The sequence below is a fragment of the Cheilinus undulatus genome, linkage group 19 (genome assembly GCF_018320785.1).
Source record: "Cheilinus undulatus linkage group 19, ASM1832078v1, whole genome shotgun sequence".
Classification (NCBI taxonomy): domain Eukaryota; kingdom Metazoa; phylum Chordata; class Actinopteri; order Labriformes; family Labridae; genus Cheilinus; species Cheilinus undulatus.
In genome coordinates, this window is record NC_054883.1 from 38,916,195 (window position 1) to 38,942,337 (window position 26,143).

General features: G+C 38.1%; 1 protein-coding gene across 3 annotated transcripts in view; it reads right to left on the minus strand.

The window, feature by feature from the left end:
- Positions 1 to 16,237: 16,237 nt before the first annotated feature.
- map3k15 (mitogen-activated protein kinase kinase kinase 15) overlaps positions 16,238 to 26,143 on the minus strand; it is a 44,270-nt gene continuing 34,364 nt past the window's right edge. For all 3 annotated transcript variants that reach the window (XM_041814574.1, XM_041814573.1, XM_041814575.1), the window contains 4 exons: positions 17,398 to 17,510; positions 17,211 to 17,317; positions 17,042 to 17,118; positions 16,238 to 16,899 (listed from right to left, as the gene is read on the minus strand). In XM_041814574.1, coding sequence (XP_041670508.1) covers positions 16,806 to 16,899; positions 17,042 to 17,118; positions 17,211 to 17,317; positions 17,398 to 17,510 — 391 coding nt within the window. In that variant the 3' untranslated portion in view covers positions 16,238 to 16,805. The remainder of the gene's footprint in view (positions 16,900 to 17,041; positions 17,119 to 17,210; positions 17,318 to 17,397; positions 17,511 to 26,143) is intronic.

Below are 26,143 nucleotides of genomic sequence, written 5' to 3' on the forward strand. Positions count from 1 at the left end.
ACCCTGTATCCCTCCGCCTCACCTCGCCACCTCACTCTTCAACGGCATCAGAGTACTCTTTGACTTTAAGTCAGTTCAGCTCCTCAGAAGATTCTAATCCCTCTCCTAATCACTCACCACCACCAGTCTCAAGACTTCAGGGGTATGCTATCTCTTTCTGACGGCCTGTACCCCTTTCTGACTGACACCAAAGACTTTTGATTCATCATAAAATACTATAAAAAATTTGTCTCTGTAAAATAAAAGAATGATCACGCTTCTATTGTCTCTCCTGATTGAAATATAGATGGCAGTAAGACAAAATATCCTTCAGCTGAAATTCTTCTTAGTAATATGGAGATATGCCTTAACTCTATGTGGCTTTATGGCTTTAGTAAAGAAAACAGTCTGTGCTTGGTGGGTAAAAGCTGTTCAGCAAATGGCATCAATAAAAAGTCTTGATTTGAATTGTTTCATCAGTATTCAGGTGAGTGAGGAGTAAAAAATGGAGCTGAACATTGCTACAAAACAATAAATTCCATTCTCTATGACTCCAATGGTTTCAAGTACGCAATAACATTTAACAGCTAACTAACAGCTTCCGCCAGTTTGTATTAGATAAGAAAAGCTCTGACGTAGAATCTTTCATGACTTTATTTTAATCACACAAAGGATCAAAGCTTCAAGAATGAACTCTGAACATAATCGTATGATTACTTTGCTGACAAAGGATTAAGGTGCAGAACAAACCAGTGGTAAAATGCTGCCATGTTTGCCTGTTGGCATTTAAAAATCACAACTGTGACTGCTTTAAGTTAAAACTGAATGATCTTTAGAGATCTTGTGATGGAAATTTAACTGACCATATCTATGCATAAACATAAAAAGGGTTACCACTTCTACTCAATGAAACAATCGCAGCTATATGGAAATCACCTGCTGTGTTGGGTAACTGAAGACATACTAGTACACAACCAAAAAAAACACAACTGCACCACCCCTGCCAGAGGCCTCTTCCCGGCAATGAATTCAATAGCTGTCCCCAACAATGCTCTGTTGTCACTTCATCCGTACACCCATTAAAATACTCTTTCATCAAGAGCTAGAGCTTGAAAACACTCAAGTGAACTTACATGCTTTTCTACTGGATAGTCTGTGAAGCAAATCTGTTTTGGACGTTTAAAATGATTTAAAAAAAGAAAAGCATCATATTTCAATGTTCTATTGTTTCTTATCTAAACTTGGCATATCTTTATTCTTCAGGTGCGAATATGTGTCATTGCAGAGTCAAGCTTACACACGATTGGCAATGAAATGCCTGTGAGAGAATGAAACTGGTGCCTACACATCAGGAAGACTTAATCTTCACACCATGACCACAAACAAAGATTGCAACAATCCCAGAAATTTGACTTTAAACAAAATACCAGAGAAAACTGACTTCATCCATATCTGTTTTAACTTGACACAAAATGTGCAAAAAATCATGCACAAGTAACCTTGCAAAGCAGATGGATATGCCCATTTCCTTGTTTTTCACTGGTGAATCCATCTTGCAAAGCTCCCGTCTGAACCGTTTGGGCCCGTTTAGAAGGTGACAGGACCAATAGGCGACGAGGGGCAGTACTTTCAGGCGCGGCAGAGTCGTGACGTAAACAAGTAGCAGCAAGAGGGGGAACAATTATTGCAGAAGAGGTTAGCGTGGACACTGCTAAAGCGCCAGTTTTAACAGAACTTGATGACATTTCTTTTCTAAAAGAAGAACAAAGAACAGCAGTGAGCTGTTCTCTTTTCAAAAGTGACAAAAGACGAGTACTTACATGTCTATAGTTGCCATGTTTCACGTTGTTCCCCGTAGCTGCGCACGCGCAGCTTGATAGCTGCTACGTCACGTGTTTTGTTGCTCTTGTTTGCCCATAGAGATGTGACAGACAGAACGTTCATCCAGTCACCCTCCAAGTTTTTTACAAAGCCTTTGCCTTTTCCCAAACGTTTCCTATTGAAGCTTTCCTAGATGGATGAGTGAAACAAATCCATCTGGAGTGTCAGGTTAATGCACAAGTGTACATTAAAAAATACAGCAGATTAGCAACATTTTTGTTACAGAATCAGGCAAACGCATTAGACAATTTTGTTTCTAAGGCTGGGCATCTTTTGGGCGTATACCCGAGCAATCCCCATCTTCTCCTTCCGATCTGGCCTTTACGGCAGACCAGCTAGACTGAAGCCTTTCCTCAGAGAAAAACACTTGAATGAGTTTGCAAAAACTCCTCATGAAAGCCAAAAAGACTTTTGCACTCAGTAGAGGCTTCTGTCTTCTGCATTAAAGACCAGATCAGTAGAAAGCTGCAGTGATGGTTGTCCTTCTAGAACTGTCCCATCTCCATACATAGGATCCCTGGAGCTCATTCAGAGTGGCCATTGGGTTCTTGGTCACCTCTCTTACTTAGGCCCTTCTTCTCTGAAGGACCCAGCCCAATTTGGCTGGGCAACCAGCTCTTGGACGAGTCCTGGTTGTGCCACACACAATCCTGTCTCTGAGCTCTATGGGCAGTACCTTTGATCTCATGACTTGGTCTTTGCTCTTATATGCATTGTCAGGTGTGAGGCCTTCTAAAGAGAGATGTGTGCCTTTCCAAATCATGTCCAAACAATTTATTTTGGTGGACTCCAATCAATGTGTAGAAACATCTCAGCAACAATCCAGAGAAATGGGAGGAACGTGCGCTAAGTTTAAAGTGTATTTGGAAAGGGTCTCAATACTTATGTTAATGTGGTATTTCAGTTTTTTATTTTTCATAAATTTGCAAAAAAAATCTTAAATTCTGTCTGTCACTTTTTCAAAAAAGCAACTAGCGACAAATCTAGCAAATTTTTCTGGTGTTTCTAAAGAGTTTTGGAGACTTTGACGTGAAAGCACGTATCGTCGTTGTCCTTCTCACTGGGCAGCGCTGCTGTCATGGGCCTCTCCCCATCCCTAAGCACTCACTGGCAGGCTCGTCCTCGCGCAGTTCGACTGCAGCAGAGTATAGGACTAATGCTCATTTCAGACTGGGATCGTGTTTTGATGCTCGCGTGTGCCACGCATGTCAGCTCCGGTTCCTGCCGGTGCGGCTTTCACACAGGGCGCGAGTTTTCTGCATATCAGCTGCATCTCCCTGCTCTCAAAGTCCTTCTTCATCAGTTTTCCCTCAGTAAACGCTGCTAAAAGCTGCCTGATTTAGTGTACAGAGGAAGTGTGTCGGGAACTTTTCAAAATAAAAGCACTCTGTACAAGTGAACAGAGTTTCTCTATAGAAATGCTAAATCAGGCTTTTACTTTGAAAAGCACAAACAAGAAAAGCATTCATACGGTGTTTATCTTTCCTGTGACATATTCTACCAGTGTGGAGACAGAAAGTTTCACTAATCGTAGATCGTTAGAGAACAATTTTATAAAACAGACACATTTAAGCTTGTGGCCTTCTTCAGGGTCATCAAGAAACACATTGTAAACATATTCTATGTGCATATTTGCCACAACGATGTAAATATGGCTCTCCATTTATCATTTTCCTGTCTAATATGGTCCACAGCCACGGTATAAGACTATTATACAGCATTTTAATGTCGTCTAAGTTGCATCTTTGTGAAATAAACAAAGATAAATGCAACTGGTTAGTCACATGTCCACATTTGTGTTCATGTACAGTATATATCCTGTGTATATCAATGTTCTTTCATATATCGGCCGATATATCAGATATCGGCTTTTTTTATAGCCCCCAATATCGGTATCGGCATCGGCCCCAAAAATCCCATATCCCTTGTTATGCTCCGACTCGTCTCCTCGACCGGGCGTGCATCTTTCAAACTCTATAAACTCCAAAACGTTGACTAGAAACACACCCAAAAAATGCTGCTGGGATTTAAGTTACTCATGTCCACCATCTCCTGGTGTTAAGTGGTAACAGCGCAGCCCTATCTCCTAAAAATACAGAATCCTTTAAAAAATTCCTGGATCCAGACGGTGATCCGGATCAGTCCCAAAATCGAATCAGTTCTTCCTTATGCCATTTCTGCCATTTCCTGAAAATTTCATGAAAATCCGTCCGTAACTTTTTGAGTTATGCTGCTGACAAACAAACTAACTAACTAACAAATGAACAAACGAACAAACAAACCCACCCGATCACATAACCTCCTTGGCGGAGGTAACTAAATGCATGAATCAAGCTAAATATTAACCACTGGTTCCTCTGAAGTGTGATTTATAGCCATGCCATCAATCAAAGTAAAGATAAAATAAGGAGAGCTGAAAGAGGTCAATAAGAGCTGTTCTGTGCCTTAAACTGTGGAAATCAGAGGTACCACCTGTTTGACAGCCCAATAAATCAGTCTCCTGCTTAGCTCCAAAGGCATGATCGAGCTAGTAACTTGCATCTAAAGGTCTGGGTCCTGGATTTTGGTATAGTGTGGAATTTTAAAGAAACATTGACACATCTTATTTGCAGCAAGGCTTTTAATAATAAAAAAAAAAACTTCTAGCATGCCTATTTTTTATCATGAAATGACAGAAGACCGTGACAAGTCTTGTAAGTGTTCCTGTCAAAAAATGAAAAGGCAGCATCTCAAGCTATGATTGCAAACAGCAGAAATTTCATCTACAGTAGGGGTGTCAAACTCAGTCACAGCAGGGGCCGGATTCTTGTTTCAGGTCTAACCTGAGGGCCTAACAGGGTCACCTTTTTAACCAGAAACTGTCAACCTTATTTCACCAGTATTAAAATATGAAAAAAATAGCACTGATGATAGAAGTTTTGACATTTAAAAAAGTTTAAAAGAAAAGTTTAAAGGCTCACAAGTAAGTTTATTAGTACAAGAAATTAAAAACATGTTTTTTTTAAGGCAAATATATTAGAAAGAAAGTCAAAATCATGAGTTTAAAAGGTCAAAATATGAAATAAAATTTGTAATCATGAAATAAAGTCAAAATGTGATTCAAAATTGTAAGTTGGGAGTCTAAAAGGCCAAAATATGGGATTATGGAGTCAAAGCTTGGAGTTGACAAAATAAGATAAAATACAAAATATCTGGTTAAAAAAAAATATGAAAAAAATATAAAATTCTGAATCTTAAAGCTCAAAATATTGTATAAGAAGTCAAAATTATGAATTGAACTGCTCAAAGTACAAAATAAAAAGTCAAAATCCTAAGTCTGAGTCCTAACTGTGAGATGCTAAATTGAAAATGTGAAATTAAAACACATATAAATTTCTTTTCCCATATTCCTGACTTCTTATCTAAATATTTTTACTCCTTACTTTTCAGATTTTGAGACTTAACAAGGATATCTTAAATCATCAAGGATAAGTTCACATTTTTATACTTCAGGAAATCTGCAGACCTCAGACTGATGGGCCAGTTATAACAGAAATATGAGATCACGCTGCGGGTCGGATTTAACTGTTCCACGGGCCGGATTTGGCCTTTGGGCCTCAAGATTGACACCCGTGATCTACAGCTAATGCTAATGCTAACACTCTATAATGAACAGCTTTTAAAGACACCTCATTCTAACTTGTTTACTCTTGGCTGTCATCTAAATCATTGTTGTAAATCTTTCTATTGTCTATAAAACCTGTAATCAGCTCAGATGTCGTCATCCAGGCTGAATGAGGCAATGCCAAAATGATTACAATCACCACCCACAATTACTCCAATCAACAAGATACACAACATCACAGTTTGACATGCAAGCCTAATTATCAAGAGGCGTGGGGACAATGAAAGCTTTAAGAACATTGTTATGAAGACATGCACTAAAAAAACAAAAGAACCCTGGGGTTTCCAGCTGTCTGTAGTCTACAGGTTTTTGCTTCCTTTTGGCACAGAGAAGGAAAAGAAAAAAACAGAAGCATGACAAGGCATCCAAGGGAATTTCTGACCATGACATACACTGTAGAAAAGCAGGGTGGTAGCAGGTCAAGTGATGATGCAAAACATATTTCTATTAACTTCAGGGAGGAACCAGTTAATGGTAGCAATGTGCAGCAGCAAAATAAGTATTCAAGTCTTTGCAAACCCTTAGAGTTAGACTTTATGGCACAAAGGAAATTCAGTAAAATTCTGAATGTTCTGCTGCCTTCTCATTTGTGTTATGTGCTTTTTTCTTGTCATTAGAGGTTTGATTCTCTGCCCAAGCCCAACAGTTTCTCTACTTTCCTTGTAATAACTTCAGATCAACTTCCTTCTTTACTGACCCACAAATGCAGACATTTCATGCCTCTGTGTTGTGCTCATTAAGAACTCCTCAGAATAGACTTATCTCAACGAAATAACCCAGAATTGTAATTTTTACTTGAACTATAACACTCAATTCACTAAAAAAAAAATCAAATCAGATTTAATAAATCATTCAAATCACGTGAGGGCCAGTAAATGAATTTAATAAGCTGGGCTGAGAGAGAACATGCATGGGCTTGGATGGGGCTGGCCTGGAATTTTGGGTGTAATCTACAATCTACTTGTGATAATTCATGATTAATCACTGTCACTAGCTGCACATTCTGCCCACCCAGCTTGCTGTGTAGTTTAAACTCTGTGTAAATGTGTAAACTGGGTTGTTGTTATGTTTTGGTTTTGCCAAAGACATTTGTTGAATTTGCATCTGAGTCAAGTATTATTATTCCCCCTCAGCATTTCTGTTAGCTAAGAAATGATAATGTAAGTTAAAAACTGGGTGATCTCTGATGACTTAGCTCTACTTCTTCATACCTTAGAAGGGACCAAATTTACGGTTTTCACTTGAACTTAAAATATGGCCAGTGTTCTTCCATACGTTGTTGCATTTCTCTATTCATGGTTGATTTATATTCAAACCCTGAAATGATGCCAACTTGTAGACATGTTCAGACTATGATCCAAAGCACAAAAATGAAAAAACGAAAAAGCCACCCAACAGGGAAGATAAGTGTGTGAGCTGAACGTTTGACTAAAGCAATACTTAGATTCACTTCCACTGTATTCTGAAGGTCAGTAGGCTATGCTGTGACATGTTTTTACCAGTATGTGACTTTCTTCTTTTACTCTAATATGATGAAATAAACCTGTTGGGTTGGTTAGTGTGATTTTGACGGAACAGCTGAACTGCTAGAGGGTTGATTTTAACTTACTATTTCCAACAACAACACCCTTGTTAGACCAAAACTTTCCAGGTGGAGCCTTTAAGCGTTGGAGTGGAAAATGTGACTACACTCAACATGTTTGTGGAAAATTTTAAGAAAAGAAGCTGTTTAACTTGATGGGAAAGAAGTTTAATGATGCAATCTAATGAGCTAAATTTAGAGTTAATTCAGATCAGGACTGATTGAAATACATCAAAAAGTATATTTGATGTGTTCAGAGAATTCATCCTAATAACTTTAATGAAACCCTGACTTCCTGTAAAAACACTAAGAAGATGATATTCAGATTTAGGGAGAGTAACTTTAAACAACTGTCATGATGCTAAAAAGTATGGCAGAGTTATCTAGAACACGGGTGTCAAACTCAAGGCCCGGGGCCAAATCCAGCTCGCAAGATGGTCTCATATTTCTGTTATCACAGAAATATAATCCTCGATGATTTAAGATATTCTTATTAAGTCACAAAATCTGAAAAAGTGATAAGTAAAAATATTTAGATAAGAAGTCAGGAATGTGGAAAAAAATTAATTTGAGTTTTTATTTCACATTTTCAATTTTGCATCTCACCATTAGGACTCAGACTTAGGATTTTGACTTTTTATTTCATACTTTGAGCATTTCAACTCAGAATTTTGACTTCTTATATAAAATTTGAGCTATAAAGTTTATAATTTTATCCGGGGGGGGCTAAGATTTCAGGGGGGCGCGGGACCCTGTCTGCTCTGACATTGTCAAAATTAATGTTCATTTAAAAAAAAAAAAAAAAACATGATTACAGACCTAATGTACAATAGAATATAGGGGCCAACCTAAAAGATTAAAATACAAGGGGAGTCTGTAGATTTCTAATCAAAAAGGTCAAAAAATTGTTTGGAAAAAAATCAAAAATTTTGAGATTATAAAGTCTTAGATTTACAACATTTCAGTGTTTCAACAGTCCAGGATTTAGAAGGAAAAATAAATTAAAATTTCAGAATATAAAACATCTTAAATTGACCATAAAAACTCACATTTTTTTAAGTTTACAAGTTTTTCAAATCCTAATTTTACAACAGTGTTAAGTCAAAAATATACAAGAAACCAAACTGAAAACAGTGGTCAGATTTTGACTTTTAGGCTTTATAATCTTAAAAATTCTTGTCCAGGGCTCAGGGACATTTACCTCTTTTAAAGTCATAAAAATGTATATTTTTGTTAATGAATTAATTTTTTTTTTTTTTAAAGATTTATTTTTGGGCTTTTTCGTGCCTTTATTAGAGAGAGAGACAGTGGATAGAGTCGGAAACAGGGAAGAGAGCGGGGAGAGACATGCAGGAAATAGTGCCACGGGCCGGACTCGAACCCGGGTCGCCTGCGTACATGGTGCGCGCCTTAACCACTCAACCACCGGTGCGCCCCGAATTAATTTTTTAAACCTGATTTTTTCTTCTTGAAATTCATCTCTCTTTTTTCCAAGAGCGGTCCTAATGAACTGTAATAATGATGGATAGTTTGGACATAGATCTTTAGTCAAGAATAAGCCTATATAGGTCTGTTATGTTGGGATTTTGCCAATGAAAACAGTTTCAAATGATGTGTACTTTATCTGAGTGGGTCCGGGGGGGACTTAGCTTTCTTCAATGCCAGTAGGGGGGGGGCCCTGAGGAAAAAAGGTTGGGAACCACTGATTTAGAATGCATGTCATTTCTGAGTCCAGGTTTTCTGCTTGTTCCATCTGACTTTATAACCAGAGCTGAACAAACCCACACGCTCACTGACCAGAGAGCCCCGCCTCCTCCTGTCCGTATCAGAGCAGGGGTCTAATGTGTGCTGGGATGCTTTGCTTTGACTGGGATGTGTATGAACCAATGCCCCACTTGTTTTAAGTCCTAGATAGTTATACGAGCGCTGGATTCCAGCGTGAGACCGCAGCAATTGTGCACAATTTATTATATTTTCTGAACAAGTCTGACACTTGTGATGCAGGAAAATACTGCAATCCCCTGTATATCACGCTGCAAACTGACAAACCGGTGGGAAACGGTTAAATTAGCGACAGTTGGGCTCATGTCCGCACCAGATCCCTCTTCATCTTCTCACACAGCAGGCAGAAATACGCACGGCTCTCACAGGTGTGAGGGGATCAGCTCGGCTCCTATACAAACTGTGACTGAGCGGCCCATCCACGGGTCACCTGACGATCATTTTATCATTTTCAAATTAATTCACCCGGGATCAATTAACTGGTGGACAATCCTTTTTTGTCTTTTTATTCCTCATGTGCATGCTTCTCATAGCGTCTGACGCTATTGGTGATAGTTATGTTGTTATTTATGCCCTTAAATAAACCTCATCCACGTGCAGATTACGACAGAAACTCTTCGACCTTTATAAATGTAGGAGTGTTGACAGAGGATCACACAGGCATAGAGACAACAGGAGGAGACAGAGACATGAAATGTGTGTGAACAGTAATAGTGAAGAGAGAGAAAGTTAGTTGATAAAGTCAGTGGAGGACAAACAAGTTTCATCATGAAGCACATTCACCAAAATACATAATCTTACCTATTATAAATTTATTACATGTTACAATAAACTGTTTCCTAAATAACTATTTGGTTAGCCTATTCATTTGTTAAATCTTTCAGATGTCAGACTCATTTGCATAAGGGGAGGCCTTACGTTTAATAGTGGTAAGATACAGTCCTAAAGTTACTCCTTATGTGGTAGGAAGGCAAAAAGTTCATTTCCAACCGTGTCAGCCCCCAGGCTGTAAACCTAAGGGAAACACTGCCCTGGTATGATGAAATAACAGCTGAACCGCTAGAGAGTAACTATAAATTTACTATTTCCAAATACAATATCATTGCCAGACCATAAGTTTCCAGGTGGAGCTTTTAGCCGTTGGAACCATAAAAGAGACGACTACACTCAACATGTTTGTGGAAAATTTTAAGAAAAGAAGCTGTTCAACTTGATGGGAAAGACGGTTTAATGATGCAACTCAATGAGCTAAATTTAGAGCTGATACAGATCCTGACTGACTAAAATAGATAAATAACCAGCCAATGGATTGGAATGAAATCTTGTAAGCACATTTGAGGTGCTTAGAGAATTCATCCTAAAAACTTCTTCTGACTTCCTGTAAAAACACTAAGAGTTAATATACAGATTTAGGGAAAATAATTTCAAATTTACTTTTAATAACAATGGTTATAACAATTTAGATGACAATAATGTACATTTCTTCAATTCTAAGTGTCTCTTTTGGATTAAGATACTTGACTACTCAAATAAAAAACTTGTCTGTGACATAGTTTTTTCCTCTTTGCCCTTATGTAACTGAAACCTTCCTGATTTTATGCTATAATATTTGTTTACAATTAGCATAGGTGGATAAAGTGCAAGGCTATTGTGCTCAAGTAGATGTGCGGTTCATTTTGCAAAATTTACTTCAGTAAAATTAAAATCCTGGTCTAAAAATAATACACAAGTAAACTGTATTTAACATGTGCACCAATTGCACTGTGCAGCACTGACAAGGATATTATGTATTAACCCAGTTCTGTAGAAATTGCAGTCATTTTTATTTGCAAGGTTCTTTGCAAGAACCACAATCTAAGTGGTGAAAAGTGGCAAAAATAGCTACAAGTAGCAATTACAATAAGTGAAAAATGGCAAAAATGGGTGAAAAGGAGCAAAAATTGGGAGGAAAAAGTGGAAAAAGGGTCAGAGAGTAGCAAAAATGGGTGAGAAGTAATGAGTTACATGTGAACAAAAATATGGTCCAAAATTGGCAAAAACGTGGCAAAAAAGGGGGAAAAGTGACTAAAATGGGCACAAAAGCGGTCAAGTGGAAAAAAAATAGGGAAAAAGTGGTATTAAGTGGCAAAAGGTAGCTTAAATGGGTGAAAAGTGGTGAAAAAGGGCAAAAAAGGATAAAAGTGGCAAAAAAAATGCAAAAACTGGCAAAAAAGAGGAAACAAGTGGTATTTAATAATAAAAGGAAGCTTAAATGGGCAAATAGTGGCAAAAAATTGCGAAATAGGGAAAAATGAGATAAAAGTGGCAAAAAGAAGTGGCTAAAATGGGCAAAAACTAGGGAAAAGGGGTATTTGATGACGAAAGGAAGCTTAAATTGGTGAAAATGGGAAAAAAAAATCTGTGAAAAAGGGCAAAAATGTTTTAAAAGTTTTAATTTTGCTTCAACATGACCAATGGCATATTTTACTCCAAGATATTTTTGAAGGCTCAATTTTCCCCCTGGTCAGCAGCAAGTTCAGTCAAGCCTTTTTTCAGAGAGCCATATTTCTAAACTGTTGATTTTAGATCCAAACCAAATACTTTCCAGGGATGCCCCACGTCCTACAGTGTGTACAGGTTTATTTATTGACCTTAATGTCAGGCTGTCAATGTAAAGACACCTAAAGTTAAATGATCTTATCCCACCCTCCCTTTGGTTCGTCGCAGGTGCTGAAGAATTTGGAAAGAAAAAAAACTATAACTACAGGATCAAACTAGATTAAATGAGTCTATATCGAGTTAATTGTGTAGTTTAACAAAGTATGTCATCAAATGCAATCCCATACAACAATGTTAAACAAATAACATAAGCATAAGCGACATTATACTTTAAATGTGCGGGGGAAACAACCGTTGAAAGCACTAGAGCTAACATTGGTGACGCAGTTTCATCGACCGTTACAATGGAGGCGAGCTAGCAAAGGTTCGCTTTAGCTCACGGCTCAAAAGGCAAAACAGAAATAGCTTGCTTTTAGCTTCAGATACTTACTTGCAGCATTTACCCAGGTCAGTGAGGCAATTTACTTCTTTGTAGTCCTCTTTGCCCTCGAATTGAGACACAGCAGTTGTCATCTTGCCGCTATGCTTCCCCATCACGTTAGCATCTTTGTAGCTGGAATTAGCTAACTTGCCACTGGCCCTTACAGACTTATTTAAGCGCCATCCCTTATAAAACGAACCAGTCTACACATTTCGTTCAAGAAGAACTTATCACACATCACTGAAATTACTCAACTCTTGTTTTTCATTCCATGACAAGAAACTTTCTGAGTAACGTCCGTTTTAACCTCTATGGTTTTAACATATCCGGTGTTCCGATTGAACTTGTGACCGTGTTATCAGCAGCACCCAGCTGAATGCCCTGAAGTTATCGTAGTAACGGACGGCAGCAGTTAAAACTGAAAAAATATCAATTTTCCCACAAATTTCATCAATCTATACATACCTGATATAGGTTGTTAATAATACGGAAAATTAAATAAAGACGCAGTTAGTAGGATTCGGTTTAAACGGACGTCAAGAACTCATTTGGCAGGAAGTCGCCACTTAACGCGGTCACAAATTAAACCGATACACTGGTTCCAAGCGTTCAAACAAACTCGCATGGAAATGAACTCGCCAATCAAAATAGTTCAATGCTAACTTCACTCACGCCACTTAAACCATAATATATGTACCTTTTTATTGAGCTAAATTTAAAAAAAAAACGGTTTGTACAACTGTCAGTTCAGTACATATTTAATTAAAAATTAAATCCTGGGGTAAAAGGCTGCTAAATGGGGCCTTATGGGCCTGCCCACAATGGTTGCATGACATACTTTTAATCTTTCCTACACTGAAAACAATTTTACAGAGTCTTGTAGTAAACTAACCCATAGAGGAACCCAGATACTGACATGTCTAAGTTATCATTAGTAGGCATAAGTAACCAATACTAGCATGTGATGTTACACTGTCATAAACTGAGTTTTAGAAGTATCACCATACTAGCCAAGGACATGGATATTGAAAAAAGGCATTGAGTTGCAAGAGTAAGCCTGCTGGGTGTGTTGGGTAATAAAATCTAAGAGATAAGAGGAAATGACAGACAGGTGGGAGGCCACACCAAGCAGGCAAACAGGTATTCAGGCGGAGAAAGGGAAAACAGATACTTAAAGGAGTGTGGGTGGAAAAGGCTTCAGCTCAGGAACCCATCTGTGAACTGTGTGTAAACTAAGCGCTCAGACTGAAGATTACCCGGTCTATTTAAAATTAAGAGAGTATTCATTGCCCTCTAGGATAAGCCCTGGCACATATAAATACACCTGTACATATGACAACCTCATTAGGCGAAAATAAAGCTTCATACTAATTTTTCTTTAACTTCTGTGCACAGCATGTGAGGGGTAAATGGACTTGAGCTTGTATGGCAATTTAATTTTGTAGTTGTCTAACTACTCGAGGTGACTTGTACTGATACACTGGTGCTGGAGGCTGCTATGTGACGAAGCAGGAGCTGGGGGTTGAAGCTAAGATTGGCCATGAAACCAAACTGGAAAACACAATTACTACTTCCCGATTTATTGCAGATGTAATAATGAAACTGACAAGCACATACATAAAACATTTAGAATAAAAAAAGGTACACTCACAGGAAAAACAAATGTAACTCTATTAAAAACACAACGCACAATAAATAATGCATACAAACATTAAGGCAGTGATGTGGGCCATTTAAGATGCATGTGTGTCAAGAAATTAGTATTATGTCTACATTATTTTACAATATTAAGGCATTTATATTCCAGTTTGAGTTAGAATTGAAGTACAGGAATCTTCAGTGACACATGGAGGATGATTGCTGCACTGTTTGGAATATTGATACATTGAATTATTAAAGTACTTTAAATATAGGCTGTGTCTGAAACCGCATACAGTCACACTATTCATATTAAATGTGATGTTGCATTGATAATGCAATATATATTCCAATTATTCATTTTGTGTGTATCCACAGATGTATTCTAGGCTGACCAGTCTACTATATAAAAATTAAAGAAATGTAAATGTACTGTAATACATTTCGAACGTTGTCAAATAACATTACAACGGAGCTGTATTCATATTAAATTTTTCTGAATAAACATGTTTTCCTCCTCTGTCTTGTTGCTAGCCTAGCCAAAAACATGTGGACCAGAAAATATAAATCATAAAGCCAGATGGTCTGGGATGGAGAGCTTTAAAGTATGCAGTATATATCTCAACGCATGGCTCTTGAGCCACATGTGGCTCTTTTATGTCTTAATTACCTTCGCCAAGGAGGTTATGTGATCGGGTGGGTTCGTCTGTTTGTTTGTTAGCAACATAACTCAAAAAGTTGTGGACGGATTTTCATGAAATTTTCAGAAATGTCTGAAAAAGGAAGAACTGTTTAGATTTTGGGAGTGATCCAGATCACCTGCTGGATCCAGGAATTTTTTAAAGGATTCTGTACTATTGGGACATAGGGCTAATGGCGTAGGTCTGTGCTCTCCGAGTGCTTTTCTAGTTTGAAATATTATTCTTTCAAACTTTGACTTCAGAAATTTATCATTGCAAGTTACATAAACCATTTTGTTTTCCATATTTATACAGTAGGTTTTTAACAGTCAAACTTAATTGTCAAGCTTTTTTTTTCCCTTTTTTAATTTTTTTTGCCACTCTTCATCCATTTCTGCTGCTTTTAGCCCATTTTTACCACTTCTTTTAGCCAATTGTTGGACCATTTTTGCCACCTTTATCCCATTTTTCCCTTTTACATTGGTTTCAGCCACTTTTATCTTGGTTCTTTGAAAATTTTCACCTATTTTCTGCCTTTTGCCATTAAATGCAACTTTTCCCCAATTTCCCAGCTATTTACAGCCTTTTTGCCGACTTTAGTCACTTTTCACTCATCTTTTTCTGCTTTTTGACCACCTGTAACTCAATTTTTTTGTGACTTCGCACCAATTTTTGCCACACCCAGTTTTCTCCATTGCATGCCTATTTTGCCCCTTTTAATACCTTTCTGCTGCTTTTAGCCCATTTTTACCACTTCTTTTAGCCACTTTTCTCCCATTTTTGCCCTTTTACATAAGTTTTAGCCACCTTTATCCTGCTTCTAAGCAATGTTTTGCCCATTTCAGCAGTCTTTTGCTATTAAATGCCACTTTTACCCCATTTTTCCCACCTTAATACATCTTTTTTGCCCATTTTAGATACTTTTCATCATTTAGATTGTGGCTCTTGCGATGGCCTTTTGTCAACAATTTGGCTCTTTGGTTGGGCAGGGTTGAGTAACACTGATATATCTTAATTATGTAGAAGTAGTAGTTAGTACTAGTATGTGTTAAAACTTTCAAACCTCAAACATCAGATAGAAAGGTGTCACATAAACAGTGCTTGAGAAGGTTGTTGAAAGTTGTTCAATAAGAAAACTCATACTTTTTGGGACAAAAACTCTATCAGTGGAGCCAGTTTGTAAATTAAACTCTTGCCATTAGTCAGGAGTATATGCTAGTTCTGTGCTTCTCCAAATCAATGTTGGCCCAGTACAGCCCTGGCCACCCAGTGACCATTATCCAGGCCTGCGCCAGGCCCATGACCAGGAATTCTCTCAGCTGACCCCTCAAAGATGCACAGCCTACAGGGTCCTGGGAACGCTGTATGCGGTGAGTTGGATCAGGACCATGAAAAAGTGCCAGCTGCTCAGAGAAGCTAGCAGCTGACCCTTCCCTTCCCCACTCTTCTTAGCATGTCAGCATTAGATGTATGGTTTTGCCATTGATACCAAAGGGAAGTTGTCCAAAAAGAGTCCAGCTGGTATTGCTAACATCTCTCCAATGACTCTGATTGGTCCTGTCATTCTCTGATCAGGAATGGGCATATTAGCTTGAAGCCTTTCAAAGTTATGAAATCCCTTAATGTAGGCTGCAATGCCCAAAATGCAAACGCACTATCAAATCATGGAGCTAGCCGGACAGCCACCAAGCAATGTAAAGTGGCACTAACTGTAACTTAGCTTAGCTTAAATGGTAACTTTGCAAAGCAGATGGATACGCCTGCTTCCGTGTTTCTCACTGGTGAATCCATTTTGCAAAGCTTCCCTCTCTGTCTGCGCCGGGTTAGAAAGTGACAGGACCAACCAGCGACGAGGGGCAGTACGTTCGGGAGTGGCGGAGTCGTGACATAAGCAAGCAGCAACAAGAGGCCGGTGCAATTATGGCGGAAGAGATTAGCATGGTTGCTGCCAAAGCACCAGTTTTATCAGAACTTGATAAAATTTTGTTAAAAGAAGAATAAAGAACAGCAGTGTGTTGTTTTCTTTTTAAAGATGTAAAAGGTTGCGTACTGACATGTCTACAGTCCCCATGGTTTGCGTTATCAGTTCTCTATGGAGTTTAGTCCTTAGCGGCGCAGCTTGGTAGCGGCTAGTGTTTGAGTGTGTAGTAGAAGAATGTAGAATGCAGTTTCAGACACAGCTATTTCTTCTTTCATTAATCTAAAATTTGGCTGAAAAACAAGGCATATTTTAAAAGAACACTGACTAATGAAACTAAGTTTGTCATTCTTTGGACAAGTTTTTCCATTCAATTGGTAAATACTGATGAATCCTTACATTAGAGATGATGGCACACATATTTAAATGCACTTACACATACATGAAAGTAGTGCCTGCACCGAAGCGCTTTGGTCGAGTGTGATTCTTTATGAAGCTGAGCAGTAAAACACATTTAGTCCTGCACGTATAAAGCAGAAACTTCAACATGAATAGGCACTGAGGAGAGAGACAGGAAAGGAGCGGCAGCATTACAGGGCTGGTAGTGTGCAGATGTGTTCCTGCAAACATGAATTTTCCAGGCTTGTAGTCCATGTATCCCATCATGCATCATCTTCTGATTGGTCATCAACCCTCAGTCTTTCCCGCTCTCTGTGCCGCTGGATGGCCCTCCAGATGCGGCAGAGGACTCCACCCCTAAGAAAGATATTCTTGTTATATTATGAAGCTTGTACCGTGTTGTCAGTTTTCAATGAGGGAAGGACTTTTATCACTTCTTTTCTGTTTCTATTTATGAAAAGGAAATGAAAACATTGCACAGACTCTGAAGCATTGTTACCGTAGACGAAGACAGCGGAGGTCATCTTTGGTAACATCATTAAGAATGTCCATCAGTGTGTACTCTTCCAATACAAACTACAATTAAAGAAACAGCCATGAGTTAGAAACAGCACATGATATAATGTGTAGAAGAGTAGCAAAGGGTTAAAACCAAGAAGTTATTCTACCTGATCTATAGTATCAGTGTCTGCCCCCTGCTCTTTCAGCCAATCGGTGAGCTGCTTGTCTGGCTCGTGGTCCGCTGGGATGTGGAAGATGGAGGGAGGAGAGATGTCTATTATAGAAGGAAAGAGAGAGAGGGTTGTTGAGGAGCAGAAGCACAAAGTAACTAAATATCAGTCCTTCAGTGTTTACCTGGAGGTTTGTGTCGGACTCTGACCAGCTCCAGGTCGTGTGTTCTCTGCTGCAGCGTGGCCTTCAGGACCTGCTGGTACTCCTTCTCCTTCTGCAGCAGCTCCTCCAGCAACCTGCAGGGTGCATCACACAAACAGTGATATCTCAGCTTGCATTAGATCTAAAAGGCCTTTGGCCATGCGTAGGAGAATAGAAAGTGATCATACAGATAAGAAAAGAATTTCCTTTTCTCTTCCTCAATTGGGTTCTCTCGTTGTTCTCTCTCTACAAAAATGCAGCCAAAATACCCAACATATTAAAAGGGTAATTCTGGTCATTCTGATCCCTAAGAAGCAAAAATAAATATGTAATGAAAAATTCATGTTTTCCATTTCAATGTTTCATATTTTAAAGGGCATCTGTTTAAAATAAGCATTAAAAAAGGTAATGACAGCAGGTCTGAATTTCTCCACTAAACAACTAGAACTACCATCAAAGATAACTACAGTAGATGCAAACTGTAGGATTTAAATGATGATTTTATTTAATCTTCAGGAAAAGCCATCCAAATCTACCTAGCCCTGTGTGGAAAAAGTCCTCCTAGTTCAATCATGGATTAACTGTGATTAAGGCCACACCCAGGCCTAATTACTACCAGACCTGCTGAACCAAGAAATCCCTCTAACAGAACCTGTCTGACTAAGTGAAGGAGGTTAAAGATCTCTGAAGGGTTACAAAGCCATTTCTCAGGCTTTGGGACTCCAGCAAACCACGGTGAGAGCCATTATCCACAAATTGAGAAAACTTGGAACAGTGAAGAATTGTCCCAGGAGTAGCCTCACTTGACTCCTAGTAGCCCTCAATGCAATGTGCATTAGTGGGCGGTGACCGGCGAGCATTTGACGTCGCTCACTGTCAAGCATTGGGCACCGCCCACTTTAAATCTGTGGTCCAATCAGAGGTTCGGTTATTATGACCGCTTTCAAGAAACAGGAAGTAAACAGTACACTACGAAAATGATTCAGAATGGGAATTACTCATCTAAAGAAAACATATGGGTTTTTTTAATTCATGTTTTTAGTTGCTATCACGTGTTTCATGTTTGAACATGCATTTCCTTTGTTTCTAATCATTGTATTCACTTTAGGATAACTAGCAGGCTAACCAGCTAGCACCGTGAGACAACTGCTACAAATGAACACAAACATTTACTGGAGTTGTTATCATTTATTTTCAAAAATCTACTACACCATAGTTTATAATATATAAAGTGTAACACACTCACAGATAGATTAATCTGATTTTTAATATTCAATTTGTGATGGGATTTTTGCATGCTTTATATTTTAACCTGATATTTGATTTAGTTAGTCTGTAGTCTTAGCTGTGCATCTGTTTTTATTGATTAAAGAATGACCTGGTGAACCCCTCTGTGCTAACCCCACTGTAAATCACTCTCTGAGCACAAAGGAGATGGTAGGAAGATATTTTTATCACCACAGGGCAGTGTACCTAGTTATAAATTCCTGAGACGGGTCACCATCTGTTTTATTGTACCTCAATTGATTTACTCTTCTGCTAAGGAAGTTCTGTGAAGTTGATCAAAGGTTCAGAGGCATGTTGGATGGTATAAGAAGGGGCTGAAGCATTTGTTCAACGGGCCAACCTCTGAACTGCTAACTGTTGTGTATTTCTGTGTTGCTCCCTCTGTACAGAGAATTAAACACTTGATACATGATCTTTTTGCAGTCTTGTTTTTTGACTCTCTATAGGCAGATTGAGAAATTTCAACAACAAATTAAAACGTTGTTTTATCACACAAAATTCAACTGCCAATCTATTCCACTTATATTGTTGTTAAGCCCTCAATTATCATGATTTTTGGTGCTATTTTCCTCATACCCCACAGGTTTTATAGGAAAGGTAAGGCAGAGTGGGCGATGCCCAACGTTGAGCATCGCCCCCTATTGCAGGCTGCATTGAGGTGCTTCTCCTTGACTCAGTTAAGGTCAGTCTTCATGATTGAAAAAATGTTAGAGTTCCAAGACCAAAACCACTGCTGACCAAAAAGAACACAAAGGCTCATCTGATTCCCAAGACGTTTGGGAAAATATTCTGTGGACCGACAACATAAAAGTTGAATTTTTGGAAGATGTGTGTCTTGTTACATCTGGTGTAAAACCAGCACAGCTTTCATTAAAAGAACATCATATCAACAGTCAAACATGGTAGTGGTAGTGTGATGGTCTGGGGATGCTTTGCTGCTTCAGGACCTGGACCACTTGACATAATTGTTGGAACCATGAAAGTTAGTAAAGCGCCTAAGAAGCTACAATATAGTACAAGGCCACAGCAACCTCAAATTTACATAAGGTTGGGTGATTTTTAACCTCTAAGGTCTTGTTAGTAAACCCCCTAAGTCCAACCACGACAGAAATTCTTTAATCAGTTTGAGAAAGACCGGGCGTAAACATATCAGGTGACAGTGACCTTTCACCTTGCTTCTCCAAAATGTGCTCAGTTTGTCCTTCACTCAGAGTGGACAGTTATGCAAAGTCTGAGGAAGATCCTTTAAAGGATTCATGAAATATTGAGTCCACAAGTAAGGTATGAACATGTGACCCAATGAAGATGACCTTTACCTCCAAAATTTAACCCATCTTTGTGCAGTGTTTGATGAAAGTTCCCTCAAAAGTGCTCTTGATGTATCAGGTTCACAAGACAGGCCATAGAGTATATATGGATACTGCCCTGGCTATTGCAAGCACTTAGAAATTTATGGTCAATAAAATCAACATAGAATAACATCTGTATTAAATGAGGTAGTTTGCTAAATTGTTTTCCCTATGCTTTGTAACACATCAGGTATTACCAGAACAAATAACCCAATAAATGTGGACCTCTTGGGTGGAAAAATAATGCAATATGTATGTTCTGTATTGAGCTGTTATAATATTGTCACAGTATTTACTGTCATATGCACAGCGATCTGATCTACTTAATTTTCATACTTGTATTTTTTTCAGTGAAACTCATCAAGGTTTTATCATGAAATCATAACTTTTCCCTGTAGTTTATACAGAAACAAAGACAAAAAGTGTTGTAAATCTAACGATGTAATGCTGTGATGAAATACTGACTGAAGGTATGATGTGACGCTGTGACGCAGTGAACTGACAGGTTTCACCAGGTGAATACTGCATAAGATCAGAGCTTAAGGAGCATTTAGAGCCATGCATGGTTGATTAAGTAGTTTCACCACTGACATTATACAGGCAGCACATAAAGCAAATGATAATCTCTTACCTCTAAAAGCTTCAGCTTAGAGTTGGGCAACTAATCAAAAAAATAATCAAAACAGACATTTGGAGCCTCTAACCGACATAAACCTGCCATGTCAATTATTTAACCCTTTACCTACTGAGTCTAAAAATGGCAATTTGGACATATTTTCTTTTTATGGCTGTAAAAAAGTCAGGAAATGCCCTAAGTCTGAGAGCTTTGGTCACTTTTCTCAGGAGTACTTGAACTTGACTTTTCAACATCTGGTTAATGATTTTTGCACATTATATGGAATTGTCAGCAGTTTAAAAGAAGAAACACAAAAACGGATTTGTTTTTCATGGCTTTTATGAGAAGAAATGTTGTTATTGCTCATGAAGTTTTGATTTGGCATTTGAAATGTGAACCTATACATGTTTAGAACAATCACCAGTCATTTTTTGAGTCTAGGACTCTGGGTGTGGAAAACACAGCGCAAAAGATAATTATATACATAGGCGACAATTAGTGCAAATAAAGGTGGAAAAATGCGTTCTCAACATTCTCAGTAACATATTGTTATTGCACATGACAGACACGCACAAATGCCACTGTCTAACGCTATTTTCTGAAAACAAAACACCATTCTCGCTCGCTCTCCTTTTACTCTCTTCCTTCACTCTCCTTTCTCACTCATCTTCTGCCAAAGCTGCCGTTTTCACGGTGCTGTTCGACATTACCATAATATATATAGCACACATCATATATTGCCGGAAAGCACAGATTCTCAGCTCTCTGTCCGTGTTGGAATTTTTTAGATTGAGCAAACTTTAAAGGAGTTACAGTGTTGAGAATCCGTGTAGCGGTCTCGCGATACTTCTGGTGTTGTGCTATGGTGTTTTACTATGAATGCCCACATCATATGGTTGCGAGTACTGTAATGAACCATATATGTACGCATGCCCACAGTTCTCAGCTTTCCAACGCAGTTGGAATTTTTCTGATCGGACAAATTTTGACAGAGTTACAGTAATAATACTCCGGACATATAAAACACAGTGCCGGCACAGGCTCAGTAGGTAAAGAGTTAAGTGTTTTCCCCTTTTCTTGAAAAAATGTGACTTTTTAGGAAAAACATTTTCATTTCAGCTGATGTGTGTTTTGATTTCAAATATTTCAAGAAATAACCATAAATTGTCAATCTGTGCTCCTTTCTATTGTTTGTTTTAAAATTATACAAATATTTACAGAACAAACAGAGTTGAAGGTTGGGGGTGGAATAGTTGTTCATTAATCATAATCACCCTATTTCAGCTTACACCCTTGAAAAATCTGAAGATGAAAGATTAAACTAAATATTTAAAACAACAAACAAACAAACAAAAAACCCCAAAGAAACAGGCACTAAGGTAAAGGTCTCAAAGGAAATGGAACTCCATTTTTGGTCAGAAAGTACAGCTTAGTCCATTTTTTCCAGTGAAATCTTTCAATTTTGTTTAATCATAAGATGTATTTTATGTCAGGGGATTAAGTCTATGTAGAGTACATTTGCCATGCTGTTTTTTAAACTCTGTTTTGTCTGTAAATTCCTCTTACCAATCTTTTCTTCCTTGGCTGCTTTGTTGTTTGTTTCTACTGTAAAATGTAATGAAATCAACTCAAATCCTCATCCTGATTTTAAGTGTTTAGTACATCAGACAGTGGTACGCTAAAAGTCCCGGTACTGATCACTATCTTTAAAAAGATAACCACAGACATGTCAAAGGTATAAACATGAAGACCACAGCTACTGTTGTGCGATGTACTCCAGGAGGAAGAACAACAATTAAACTTCAAGTTTAAAGAAAAATTAAAAGAACAAGGAATAAAGTCAAAGTGCCTTATTCACAGAGAGGCTAAATTCATTGTATTTAGTTTCACTCAGGAATGTGCACTTTCAAAATGTTATATCTACATATCTAATAAAGTAAATTAAGTAAATCATGTTAAACTTTATTCGTCAGCTTCAGTGCTTACTGTTCTGGAGTTTTCATTGATTATTTGTGGTTGTGTAATAGTCCTCGCTCACTTATAACCAGCATTCATTAACCGTTTAGCATTTTGTTATTGCTGCCAAAACCCCTAGGGACTTTTCAGTAAAGAGGAAGTTCTCATGTTTAGTAAGGCTGTCGGTATGTTTGTTATTTCAGCAATGACAGCCTCCTCTCCCTTTTTTTTCTTGTGCATGGCAAGGACCAGTAAGTCTGGAAAGTGAAAGGAACTTAAAACACAGTAACATTCATCAATGCTATCAGCTCAGACAGGCTGTCCTGAGGCCCAGAAGTGCTCTAAAACGGCTTAGTTATTCTATTTGCTTGTTAGGCTGGCTAAACTTGTACTGTTTACAAACCAATGTTTAAAAAAACAGACATAGAGACAGTTTCAACTGATTTTTACAATATAATCCTCCAAATACACACACCAGGAAATTCGGCTGGACTGTGAGGCCTCATAGTTGCCATTTGTGAAAAAATTCACCGTGGTATTTCCACAGACGTGAAATCCAACAGACGCTTAAGGGATCAGTTGTAAATTCAGATCAAATGTGACTTAGCTGGTAGTCCTGGTGTGCATTTGTCTTTTGCAACAAAAAAAAAAAAAAAAAAAAAAGGGGTGAAATCCTGGGGTTTGATGTTTGCTGTTGCCTGCTGACTGTGACGGCATTAGAGATAGTTGTATTAAAACCAGTAAACAGCTGCTCATAACCTTAATCATACAATCTGAAATATTTTTAGATTCTACATATTAGCCATCGGGTACAGAGACAGCCTGATTAGTAAATAGAGGGAAGAAATAACTGCCATATATAAGTAATGTAATGTAATGCAATCCTACCAACAAGTTTGGTAGCTCAATATTTCAACAGCTGTATTTAATTATCAAAAACTGATAGCATTGCAGACATGTTGAAATGAAGATTCATTACAAACATATTTATCTATTTACTACTAATTATGATTAAATGCAGCTCTTACTTGATAATGCTTGGTATGTAAAGAATGAATCTTAACTTTTTAAGATGATTACATGCACTTCCTGATGATGCCATCTACAAATCACTGAGAGAGGCCAAAATGATTATACTTTACTTGATCCACTAGTGAAGACTAACTTAATCCTCCTTGTGGGTGGTTAATCTGTGTTAAACTTCAGCTCTCATTATGTGAAGGCTAGCATACTGTGCAGTCTGCATTCATTTCCAAAGTATTTTTTTCACAGCCTTAAGCTGTTAGTCCCAAATATTTTGGCTAAATATTTCTGGGACTGATGTGCAGCCTATCAGAGTTTGATGCAAATATGCTGGTGTGTGACTGATGAAAAATGTGCATGATCATTAAAGGTTTTGTTTTGATTCTCAGACAGGGAAAACCAAACCTTTAATGATCATAATGCGCAAAGTTGACGCAGAAAACAGCAGCATTAATCAAGATTGGACTGGTGAGTATGTATTTAGCATGTATCATATTTGCTAATTATTGGCTGACGTTGATTTCTGAACAAAAAAAATAAAGATTTCTGATAGATTATTTTTTGGGGGTTGTTTTAATGGCTGCGGTGGTTTAAAGAAAAAAGATACCACAACATATTTTTTCCTCACCCTCTGACCTTAATAATCCACTGGGGGCCATTTTGGAAGGTGTGGCCCCAGTTGATGATCACTCTTCTACAGTCACAACAAGTCCCATTGCTGTTAATCTGAAATTCTTTGGTCCCAGTAATCAAAAAATTGGCATAGTTTTATCATAACAGAAATCTGTTAGCTCTATTCAGTAGAGTAAAACATGGCCTATCTGTCATCTTTGGCTTTTGGTTAGATCAGTGGTTTTCAAACTTTTTCGCCCAAGGCACACCTACGGTTAAGTCTAAATCTCAAGGCACACCATATTCATATAATGGCAAAATAGAATTTTTAAATAATATAACAGTCAAGGTGGTCCATAAGAGGGGATAAAGGGGAGAGGGTTCTGGGGCCCACACAACTGGGGGTGGCAAAAGTGGGCAAAAGGTGCCTGACAGGTGGCAAAAATTGTTTAAAATGATGATAAAACATGGCAAAATTGGGTAAAAAGTGGCAAGACAAAGTCAAAAATGGTTAACAATTGGCCAAAAAATGGGTTAGGAGTTGCAAAACATGTTGAAGAAATGGGTTAGAAGTGGCCAAAAGGGTTAAATGTTGTAAAAAAAAAAAAAAAAGGGGGGGGGGGGTTAAAATGGTTTGAAAGTGATCAAAAAATGGGCAAAATTAGGCAAAAAAGTGGCCAAACAAAGGCAAGTGACTGAAATTAGCAAGAAGGTGGCAATTTGGGTTTAAAGTGTCAAAAAGGTGACAAAATAGGCTACAAGTGGCAGAAAAGTGGCAAAAAAGGGTCCACATTGCTAAAACATGGTAAAAAGTGATGAAAAAATTGGTAAAAAATGTCCAAATATTACCAAAAGTAGGTAAAAACCATCAAAAAGGTAGAAAAAATGGGTTAAATGTGGCAAAAAGTTCCAAAAAAGTAGCAAACAATGGGTCAAAAGTATTTTTAAAAAGTTGCAAAATTGCAAAAAAGCAGCGAAAATGGCTTAAGTTGACAAAATTAGTGGCAAAATGGGTAGAAAAATTGGTTACCTTGGTTAAAAGTTGCATGAAAAGTCAGAATATTTTTCAAGTCATCAGCCATTAGAGCATAATTCAAATGTTTTTGAACAAACTTCATAATGACAAAAATTATTTTTTAAAAATAAAAACCTCAAAATGCACTGTTCCACATTATCAAGTACAACAGCTTTTTAAAACATTTTATAGGTTGTAAAGAACTGAAAATGGTCATTTGTAGAAATTGCACCATCAGGGGGTCATATTTACTGAAATCAAAGCTATTTCAATCAAAAACATCTTAACAGGACAAGTTCCATGTTAACATAGGAGCCCTTCTTTGATATCACCTTCACTATTCTTGCATCCATTGAACTTGTGAGTTTTTGGAGAGTTTCTGCTAGAATTTTTTTTGCAGGATGTCAGAATATCCTCCCAGAGCTGCTGTTTTGATGTGAACTGCCTCCCACCCTCATAGATCTTTAGCTTGAGGATGCTCCAAAGGTTCTCAGTAGGGTTGAGGTCAGGGGAGGATGGGGGCCACACCATGAGTTTCTCTCCTTTTATGCCCATAGCAGCCAATGACACAGAGGTATTCTTTGCAGCATGAGATGGAGCATTGTCATGCTTGAAGAAAATTTTGCTACAGAAGGCACGATTCTCTTTTTGTACAATGGAAGAAAGTGGTCAGTCAGAAACTCTATACACTTTGCCGAGGTCATTTTCACACCTTCAGGGACCCTAAAGGGGCTTATCAGCTCTCTCCTCATGATTCCGGCCCAAACATGACTCCGCCCCCTCCTTGTTGATGTCCCGGCCTCATTGGGACATGGTGGCCATCCACCAACCATCCACTACTCCTCCATCTGGACCATCCAGGGTTGCACG